Genomic DNA, 11,409 nt, shown 5'->3' with positions numbered 1-11,409 from the left:
ATCCAAAAAACAAGTAATCGAATCAAAACCAAACCACAAAAAATGAAAACAAAAACATTGGAACCATCAATTTAGGAAAAGATTCGAAAATAGTTAAATTTAATACCTTGTGGTACTCCAAATCTGAAAAATTCGAATCCAACAGGACTTGGAAATCCGATAGAAGAAAGAGGAGCTTGGAGATCTAAAGCGTTTTCGAATCGAATTCGGAAAGATGCGGATCTGAAATTCAAAAAAAAAAAAATCTGGGTTGTTTGTGTGGAGTGAGATATCTGAGAGGAAATAGCGCGGGATGCGAAAAGGGTTTTAAGAAAAGTGTGAAAACATGCAGAGCGGCAAAAATACCGAAATTAAAAGCTTGTCTCGCGCCCCAGATTTAACTTTTGAGGGACAGATAATCGGATATAGTCCACAAGAGACAAATATTATTATTTCTCTTTTTCTTTAAATAAAATAAAATAGAAATAAATTAAAAAATGGTGATGAATGAGTTTCTTTGGAATTATCGAGAAGGCAGGTGGATAAAGCATACGGGCCCACCTTTTGGGCGAACCGGATGGCGCCGCGTGGCGTACAACCATCGGGACCCATAGAAACATTGTGAAGTGTCAAGTCGATGACACGTGTGATGGGATTTGGAACCTCGAGTCCCGCGCCTTTTCAATTTTTTCGGGAATTTTGTAACCTTAAGAGTTTGGTGCGCGGAATGAGGATCCACTCCGATCCTCTTTGTAAGATCTTAGGAATTTTTAAATTGTGTTCATTTATCGTATATTGTGTAATCAGAAATTAAATATAAATAATACTGGCGAAAACTGATCACACGATATACGATGAACAAACGATTTGAAGATCCCCAAGATCCTTATAAAGAGAACCCTCTTAGTGGTGTGCGGAAGCAACCATGAGTGCGGCGTTTGATTGAATTTGAGCCGTGGGATGGTCTAGGTGGAGGCATTTGAGGGAGTGTAAAAAGTTTTTGAGGGGTCGAAACACCTAACTACAGTTTATGGTATTCATGTTCACTTGTAAATGAAGAGTTTCGATTCTCGTTAAACGGAAATTTGAACTACATTATTGCTAACTCATTATGAGGTTAAGGCTAAGCCCACCTCTCTCCCACTCAGTGTTAATAACATTGTTTGTTTAAAAAAAATAGGGTGGTTCGGTATGGCATCCTAAACCGGAAATGGATCCCGAATCCCAAACTAAAAATTTTCGAGACGGGAATTTGAAGATCAATCTTGAACCAAAATTTTTGGGTTGTGGGCTAAAATTTGGGCTTTTGGCCTAAAATTTTGTTACCCAATTTCATATCAATTGAAATTTAGGTTTTTTTACCTTATACCAACTTGAAAATTCATATTAATTCAATTACCAATTCATTCATACCAAGTCAAATTGACGTTCCAAAGTTTCAAACTACTTAGTTTCATATTTCTATTTCTAACATAGTCTACTATCAAACTACTTAAATTCAACATTTAACATGCATGCAACCAATATATATATATATATATATATATATATATATTTGGTTTAGATTCCTGAACCATTGAATATGTATTTCCGATTCTCATACCGAAAGGTTCGGGATTTGTTCAATATAGAATCTCGAAAGTTTCAGTGTTATCAGTTTAGAAATTTTTCGATATGAGATCAAGATTTTTTTTATTTGGTTTGGAATTGTCGAGAAAATTTTCCAAGCCTGCACCTAATTGTCATAAAAAAAGAGAAACACATAATTGTCCCCAATGATGGATTATTTTTTTCTTTTCTTAAAAGGAAGATAAAGATGAAGAAAATAGAGTGTGGGCTAGGTGCATAATACCTTAGTTAAGTGGGCTTTGGAAACTGGACCGATACATGATACCTAAGTGGGCCTCTTTCCTTTTAAGATGGCTTGGCTGAGGACCATGTTGATTTTTTAAGGAATTCTTTTGTTCTTTTTCCGTTTCTAGAAAACTTGCTAATTGCAAGTGAACATTTATTACAGTGGTGGAAAGGTGTTGAGTCTTTACATGTACATGACGGCATGGGTTCAAATTCCGTCAGTAACTAATCTAACTTATAATCTAACAAAATCTATCGTTTTACAAAAAAACATAAAAAATAAAAAAGGCCAATTCTTTTATTCTCTAGTTTTCTTTTTCAATATTTCACACTTTGGGACATATTGATCATATATTGATGATACAACAATGACATGATGACAAGACAACGATGATATAATAACAACATAATAAACATTAAACATTGTTCATTTCTTTAATAAATGTCAAAATATCTTTATTGCAACTAGTGGGCCCTTTTTTATACAAGCAATAATTGAAATTCAGAGATGAAGAAATTTCGGAGATGGACCTTGTTGTGAATTGCATGCATTTTTCAGTGGTCACCACTCAATGCCTGTATAGTTTCTTCTTGCTTTGTTGCAAAAAAAAAAAAAAAAAAAAAAAAAAGCGCACTTGCATATCATATGCATGTTGTGAAACTAATTGCTGAAAGAGAGAATATAGATACGACCAGAACGAGAAAAGAGAAAGAGGATAAGGGATTGAGGAGTTCTATGTGTAATTCTTCATGTTTAGTCTGTTTATCTATACTAATCATGGTGGGCTTTACTTGCTTTATAAGTAATACAAGTCATACAAGGAAAAAATCTTCCAAATTCTATAAGATTCGTACTTCTAGTTTACACTATCATACTAGTTATAAAATATTATTCACAACATTCCCCCTTAAGTGTGTACAACTTAAGAAGTAGTCGCATCAAGTCTTCATGATCAGGAGATGATAGTTGTTGTCATAAGTTCTCGTTCGGCACATGCAATGCATACACAAGTGTCAAAGTAAAGGTGCATATAAGGAGATAATCTCACTAAAACCTAGTCATGGTAAATCTAGTGGGGCAAACCCGTTAGCTAAGGATAAAATTGAGTTAATGCAATGTTGATACGTGACATCTTTAAGATACCTCAACTAGTAGAAAACGCACACAAAGGTATGACCAACCCGACATAGGTGCCTTGTAAAACCTCGTCAGGTTAGCAAAAACCCAATGAAAAAAATACTCATGATCTAAAGGAAAATAGTACGTTAAGGTCAAGTGAGTATACTTCATGATACTCTCATTGAGTTTGACAAAAATCTCCTTGAGAACTACAAGCATTGAAAATGAGATAGGACACGCAATCTAATCCTTGGTAAGCTTCTGGCAGGTAGACAACGGTAGCAACTTTGTGAAGAGATTGACGATGTAAATCAAACATGCTTGACTTCAATCTTCTGATGCTTTGTTGATGAGGGAAGAAAAACTTTGGCGCACGCAATATGCTTGACATTGACTTCTTAAATAGTCTGGTCGATATAAGCGGTGTAGTCTTCATAGATCATTATTGAAACTTAATGATGGATGAATGCATGCAGGATAGTGCTTCGAATGATTCTCATGTACATCGTCATGTAAGGAAACGAACTGGCCATGGTTCGAAGATGTTACAACTAAGGTTTATTGTGGGAACTTCCAAGATATTGTGGTATTCTTTAATAGTAATGACATAACCATCTTGGAATGTACCTTGTGCAGGTTGATAAGGAATTAGCATCAACATAACAAACAAGGCAAACATCATTCCGAAGATCAAGGGTAGATCCATTGGGGATGCAAAGGGATAAGTCTACATCCCTAGTACTTCGAGAGTAGTGGAAAAACTTATTTAATTAATGCCAATTTAGTGGTAGCATGTAGGTGCGGAGCTGCTACAAATGAGATGTTCTGCCTAATGCAACGAGCTAAGTTTGATAAAGCGTAAGTTGAACCTAGATATGGAACTTCATATTCCAAAACCTCATCAAGGGTCTCATTTGCACCTAGCCTATGGATGGTGATGGGTGTACCAAAAAAAAAAAAACACCTTATAGGTGCAGTTCAACTAGTTGACTAGAATATGTCATAACAATGCTCGAACTTTAGGTCAAAGGATATTAATATAACAAAAAAATAATTGAATTTATACATAAGCATTTGCCACATATTGAGAAAGAACAATAAGCTCCATGTACGAAAAAGTTAGTGAATATTTAAAAACACATAAATCATATGAATTTCCCATGTTATGAAACTTCCAAGATTACGTTGATTGAAAAATTGTGAATTTGAAAAATTGTGATCCAATCCAATTCGATTCCAAAATTTTAAAACAAGAATTGAAAACGTTATTTCCAATACAATCCGTCCAAAAAACACCCCTATCCTTTATTATCTTTTTCTTTTTCTCCTCCTTCCAAGTTGGGGCAAAACACATGCAGTGTGTGAATGAGCTTTTAGTTGAATAATTTACGCATACCAAGTTAGGGACAAACCGAATTAAAATACAACTTGTACTATAATGTTATACTACTAATTACATTGAGGACTTTTGATAACAAACAAGCCCAAGGGTTATATATGTAAGAATATGAACATGAGATTGGATGTTTTGACAGTGAATGGTTAAGTCCAATTGGAATAGGAAAGCCTTATGGTGTACAAATCCTTGTTTGTGATGGATTCTGTTATAACATTTAAACTGATATGGATTGGAAAACAGAAGTTGTTTTCTATAAGGATTGTAATAGGGAATCCTTATCAAGTTATAAGAAGGATATATATATATATATATATATATATATATATATATATATGTGTGTGTGTGTGTGTGTGTGTGTGTGTGTGTGTGTGTGTGTGTGTTGTAACCTTTGCTCTCACAAATGTATATGCTCAATTCAGAACCAAGTCCTATTCTTGGTAAGAGCTTAAAACAATCTAACAGAAAAGAGAAGGATTGCAGTGCGTTGAGATTGGATAGCAACAACTATGGCGTCTTCCAATGGAGGTTCATCAAGTTAGTGGAATTGTAGAGTTCTATATATAAGAGGTTTCACGCTTTCTTGATTGTGATTACTGCAACTTAATCTTGTTCTTGGCAATATAAATTTAACATGTGGTATCAGAGCCTATGGTTTTAAGTTCTTAAATTCAATCAAGCAAAGTCGATTGAAACATAAAAAATTAAAAAATTAAAAAAAATTAAAAAATAAAAACTCTGAAAATCCCCATTATCAGGTTTCGAAGTTGGTCCTAGGTCTCATGATAGTTTTCCTCACTAGACGGTGTGTTTTTAATAAAATAAGGTTGTTTAAAATTTTGACCGTTAGAAAACATTCAACAATGGGGGCTCTTCTGGTCCTGGAAAGAATTCTAAATTCACTAAGAATTCTAACAAATTCAATATATCTGCTAAAGTAAATGACTCCCCTAGAAAATCTATCAAATTTAAGGCTAAACCTAAAGATGTGTCTAAACTTAAGTGTTTTTGGCGCAAGAATAAAGGGCATTTGAAAGTTAATTGTGAAATTTTTAAAGATTATGTAAAGAGCAAAGAAAAAAAACAGGTACTTGTCTGTGTTGAGTCAAATATTTGTGAAGTATCTGTTGATTCTTGGTGGTTTGATACTGGATGCTCAGTACACATAACTAACTCTTTGAAGGGTTTTCAAAAACAAAAGGGAATTGGAAATGCCTTGTATAATGTTTGTTGGGGAAGGGACTAAGTTTGCAATGCATTCCATTGGGATAGTGAACTTGAAACTGACTTTTGGTTTTGTTTTACGATTGAAACATGTGCTCTATGTGCCTAAAATGAGAAGAAACTTGATTTCTGCTTCTAAGATAGTAAAATATGGTCATGCATTCTCTGCTGATGATGTATGTTTGAAAATCTTTAAGAAAAACTGTTTTGATGAAATTTTGGGAACTGCTCTCTTGTCTAAAAATCTCTGGTGTTTAGAGTGTCTAGTTAAGTATGTTGATCACTCGGTTTTAAATGTCAGTTCAAAGAGAATGCTAGAACATGATACATCTTATATTCTTTGGCATAAGAGGTTAGGGCACATCTCTAAAGAAAGAATTCTTCAACTCTCCAAAGCTGAGTTAATTCCAAAATTAGATTATGCCATTGCAACAGAATGTGTTGACTGCTTATAGGGTAAAATGACCAACTTTAGGAAATTAGATGCCAAAAGAAGTCAAGGGTTACTTGAAATCATACACACTGATATATGTGGTCCTTTTCCAATCAAAACAATATGTGGAAACAAGTATTTTGTTAACTTTATAGATGATTTTTCTAGACTAGGATACACTTTTCTTATTAGTGAAAAATCTGATGCCCTTACATGCTTTATAATTTACAAAACTGAGGTTGAAAAACAGTTAGGTAAAGTTATTAAAATTGTTAGATCGGATAGGGGAGAAGAATACTTTGGTAGGTACACTGAATCAGGGCAACAAAAGGGACCATTTGCACTTTATTTGGAGCAAAATGACATTATAGCTCAATATACAACACCTGGGGCACCTCAACAAAATGGAGTCTGGGAGAGGAGGAATATGACTCTTGTTGGTATAGTGAGAAGCATGATGTCAAAATTCAAGTTTCCTGGTTTCTTGTGGGGAGAAGCCTTGAATAGAATTCCAAGCAAGTCTGTTACCTCGACACCTTTTGAGTTATGGTATGGTAGCGCACCTAATTTTTAATATTTTCATGTTTGGGGTTGCAAAGCAGAAGCTAGGTTCTATAATCTTAATGAAAGGAAATAAGATTCAAGGACACAATCTTGTTACTTCATAGGCTACCCTGAAAAGTCGAAAGGTTATAGGTTCTATGTTCCCCAAAATCACACTCGGATCCAAAAGACACATAATGCAGCATTCTTGGAGGATCAAGATGTTGCAGACCTATCAAGGGAAAATTTTATTTTTGAAGAGATGGATCAGGGTTTTGATAACACTCCATAACCAAATTACAGTCAAGTACTTTCATTCCCTCAATTAAGGTCAGCTGCAATAGAAAATTCAAATTGGTTTCTGGCACTGACAACATCATGGAGATAGATCCAGTTCCACCATCATCTGAAAATATTACTGAATCACATCAGCAAGTGACAAATGAAATGGCATCTCATTTGGAACCAAGGAAGTCAACCAGAGTTAGGAAATCTACAGCTGTGAGTGATTATGTTTACTTACAATAAGCAAATTTTAACATTGGTGATATTGATGACCTTCTTTCATACTCTCAGGCCATGGAAAGTTCACAGTCAACTCTATGGCAGAATGCAATGAATGATGAGCTAGATTCGATGTACAAAAACAATGTTTGGACACTTGTGGAGTCTAGCCCTCAAATCAAGCCTATAGGTTACAAGTGGGTGTACAAAACCAAAAGAGATGCTCTTGGTTGAATTGAGAGGTACAAAGCTAGATTAGTTGCACAAGGCTTCACTCAAAGAGAAGATATTGATTACAGCGATACTTTTTCCCCAGTGTCTTCTAAAGATTCAATGCGAGTTGTCATGGCTTTGGTTACATATTTTGACTTAGAGCTGCATCAAATGGATGTGAAAACATATTTCTCAATGGGGACTTAGAAGAGTGTTTTTACTTGAAACAATCAACTGGATTTGTTGAAAGGGGGAAGGAAAACATGGTTTGCAAGCTTGATACGTCCATATATGGGTTAAAACATGCCTCTAGACAGTGGTATTTAAAGTTTAATCAGATTGTTTCTTCTCAGGGATTTAACGAAAACAAATTGGATGATTGCATTTACATTAAGTTTTCTAGTTCACAATTTATCCTTTTGGTGCTTTATGTTGATGATATTCTTCTAGCAAGTTCTTGTCCTCAATTGTTACAAAGAACTAAAATAGTGCTCAGTGAAAGTTTTGATATGAAAGATCCAAGAGAGGCACACTATGTGTTGGGGATTGAGATTGTACGTGATAGAAAGAAGAGATTGCTTGGTTTATCACAAGGGTTACATTGATAGAGTATTGCACCGATTTAATATGGAAAGTTGTAATTGTGGACAAGTTCCAGTTAACAAGGGGGACAAGTTCTTGAAGGAATCAATGCCTGAAGACTGATTTGGAGATTAAGAAAATGCAATCTAAGCCCTATGCTTCTCTGGTGGGAAGCCTTATGTATGCAACCATATGCACACGACCAGATATTGCTTTTATAGTAGGACTGATGGGAAGGTTTCAAGCAAATCTAGGAGAAGTACATTGGATATCTGCTAAAAAGGTTCTGAGATATTTGCAAAGAACCAAGAACTTCATGTTGGTTTATGGCAAAAGTGAAACTTTGGAACTTAAGGGATATACTGACTCAGATTTAGCTAGTGATGTGGATGATAGAAAGTCAACATGTGGTTATATTTTCATGCTAAATGGTGGTGCAATTTCTTGGAAAAGTGCTAAGCAAACTGTTATTGCTACATCCACTATAGAGGCTGAATTTGTAGCTTGCTTCGAAGGAATGAAACAGGTTGTTTGGTTGAAGAACTTCGTGTCAGATTTAAAGGTTGTGAGTTCAATTCAAAAGTCTGTGAGAATGTTTTGTGCCAATAATTCAGCCGTGTTCTTTGCTAAGAATAATAAGAGAACTTTTGCTTCGGTTGATGGATGTAAAGTTCCTTAAAGTCAGAGAACAAGTGAAGAAATGAATGATTGAAGTAGAACACATTAGCACTACTATGATGATTGCTGCCTTGACTAAAGCATTGCTCTTGGAGAGTTTCAGAAACATGTGTCTCGGATGGGAGTGTTGGAGAGTCTTGATCAGTGGGAGTAATTGGTTATGCTTCAAGAACTTAAAAGGTTCAGCTATGTGAGTGACTTAATCTGGAACTGTGCTTGCAATCTTGGTTTGCGTTGATTAATTTATGTCTAAGTTAGTTCAATTTTTATGTCTTCAATAACACTCGTTACTTTAGTTTTAAAGTTTTTGTAGTTTTGGATGGTGGACTTGTTGTGGAGAAAGATTTGTTTGATGCTTTGGAAACAGTTTGGCTGTTTTAAACTTATGGTTAATAAATCGTTTTCAGTCAATGTTATGTTGCTTTTCTATGGGATCAGTTTTTTGTTTTGGTCTTTTTGAAAAGTGGGAGCATATTATGTGATTGACTGTTTATATCAGTTTAAGTTGTGAGTCATGTTTGCAATTTGGATGTGTGTGAACTTAGAATCAATACTGCATTTTGGTTGTGGTCTATGGTTCTCAGTTTCCATGTTTTGAAGTGCAATAGAGTGATGGTTATAACATTAGATTCTCAGGTGAGGCTATGTGATCACTTCTTATAAATTGGAGAAGTTCATGTCTGCAATTGATCTCGTGTTCAAGTGGGAGAATGTAAGAATATGAACATGAGATTGGATGTTTTGACAGTGAATGGTTAAGTCCAAGTGGAATAGGAAAGCCTTATGAGAGTTGTGTACAAATCCTTTGTTTGTGATGGATTCTGTTATAACATTTAAATTGATATGGATTGGAAAACGTAAGTTGTTTTCTATAAGGATTGTAATAGGGAATCCTTATCAAGTTATAAGAAGGATATATATGTGTATGTATGTATGTATGTATGTAAATATATATATATATATATATATGTTTTGTAACCTCTGCTCTCGCAGATATATATGCTCAATTCAGAACCAAGTCCTATTCTTGGTAAGAGCTTAAAACAATCTGATAGAGAGGAGAAGGATTGCAGCGCGCTGAGATTGGATAGCGATAGCTATGGCGTCTTCCAATGGAGGTTCATCAAGTTAGTGGAATTGTAGAGTTCTATATATAAGAGGTTTCATGCTTTCTTGATTGTGATTACTGCAACTTAATCTTGTTCTTGGTAATGTAAGTTTAACAATATAAACAAACCTAGTTAAATTACAGACACTATCTTAAGTACATCGAGGACTTTTGTGCCCGATACCAAAGCTTTGTCTCCTGTAGTTATCGTAGAACATATACGAAACCTAACTTTTAATTTAGCCTTGCTTAGGCATGAAATGTGGGACCATCTTTCCTAAACCTTTAAACCGTAATTTGAAGATGATGGACTGATGGTAGCGTCGGCAAATTTCTAGTGGCTGAGGAGAACTTTTGTGATCTAATTGTGACGTTATTACGTAGTGTTACAATTAAATATGATTATTACACATATTTAATTTGTTAATACTAATAAAAAAAAAAAGAAAAAAAAAAAGCACTCATCATTCAGTACTCATATTACAAATTACAGAACATAAATTAATATCACCTATCATGCTGGTTAGGTATAGCAAATTAATGTAAAACATGATAGAAAGACATGAACACATAACAATTTACAACGTGATTTTGGATGGGGCTTGGAGTTTATATATTTGGGTACGACATGAATATCACATGACACAAAAACACACGACAACCAACATGCATACTGCTAAGATGGTACCATAGTAGCACTAACTCAAAATGGGATGAGAATCATTTTTTTTTTTTAACTCGTCACGCAATTTAAAGTCTCTCACTTATAAGTAAAGATAAATATCACACACATTTTTACTTCTCACACATCCCTTTCAATTTTCAATTGTCGGAACGGATAAATTGAAAAAGATCAATGATCAAAAATTAAAAAGGATGTGTGAGGTAAAAATAAGTGTGTGAATAACATTATCTTATCTTGATAGTGTAGTACTAAGGACAAACAAGAATCGAACTAGCAATTAATAAGATTAAATGATTTCCATAACTCACCAGATTCACTTAACCTAAGAAGGTGATTAGGTGCAGCGAACTTGCTTGCCTTAAAATGGAAAAAAGAAAAAAAAAAAACTCGATCTGAAACAGATGAGGACGACGGTTCCAAGTACCATATGCACGAACCCATGACCCGGAACCTCAATAATATTTTTCATCATATCACATGGATTCCCAGCAAATATTTTATCTAGGAGTCCAATCAAAGTTTTGTTAATTATTTTTTTCTAATTATTTGTCAATTTTTTTTTTTGGGCAAGTATGTAAGACATTTTTTAAGTCTCGGGATTTAAAGTCTAATATTATAATTTAAATGCGATCAAACAAATTATAATTTAATACCATGTTACACAAGTTTCATAAATCGAAAGCATTTTCTAGTTATAACATTATGTGTATTTTAATTTGATTACAATTTTTTTAATGTGGGGACTTGTAGCTTCAATAGCAATGAGCCATTAACGAAGTTTTTTTAATGCGAGATGTAAGTGTTGGTCGATCAGGGACAATACAAGATCGATCTAAATATTCGCATTCTGCAATTATCTCGTAAGATTTATTTTTCATTGGAGAATTTGTCTTTCTTCTTTAATTGTAAATCATAATCTGACAAGAATACTAATTGTTTATACGCATCAATCAATTTCTGTAATTTCTTTTTGACAAATGATTTTATCTACACTAAAGGGGTGGAGGAGTGAGCTAAGTCTCACAATTGGCTAACAATAATGTGGTTCAAATTCGCATTTGGCAAAAATCGAACCTAAGACCTCTAACTT

The 11,409-nt window shown here is 34.3% G+C and overlaps 1 protein-coding gene across 1 annotated transcript; it reads left to right on the top strand.

Annotated features, from left to right (window-relative positions):
* The first annotated feature begins 7,987 nt into the window (after window positions 1-7,987).
* LOC125476880 (secreted RxLR effector protein 161-like) lies at window positions 7,988-8,527 on the top strand. Its single transcript, XM_048583449.1, has one exon. It carries the CDS (start codon window positions 7,988-7,990, stop codon window positions 8,525-8,527), a length of 540 nt encoding a protein of 179 aa, XP_048439406.1.
* Window positions 8,528-11,409: the final 2,882 nt, after the last annotated feature.

The sequence above is a fragment of a genome, unplaced genomic scaffold (assembly GCF_019419815.1).
Source record: "Pyrus x bretschneideri cultivar Hongxiangsu unplaced genomic scaffold, Pyrus_bretschneideri_v1 Contig2, whole genome shotgun sequence".
NCBI classification, from domain to species: Eukaryota; Viridiplantae; Streptophyta; class Magnoliopsida; order Rosales; family Rosaceae; genus Pyrus; species Pyrus x bretschneideri.
Note: the sequence above shows the minus strand (reverse complement) of the source record. Positions and strands in the feature narration are given on the sequence as shown.

What these genes read in the sequence shown, in the direction of transcription:
- LOC125476880 (XM_048583449.1), top strand. Translation starts at nt 7,988, where the DNA reads ATGCAATCTAAGCCCTATGCTTCTCTGGTGGGAAGCCTTATGTATGCA.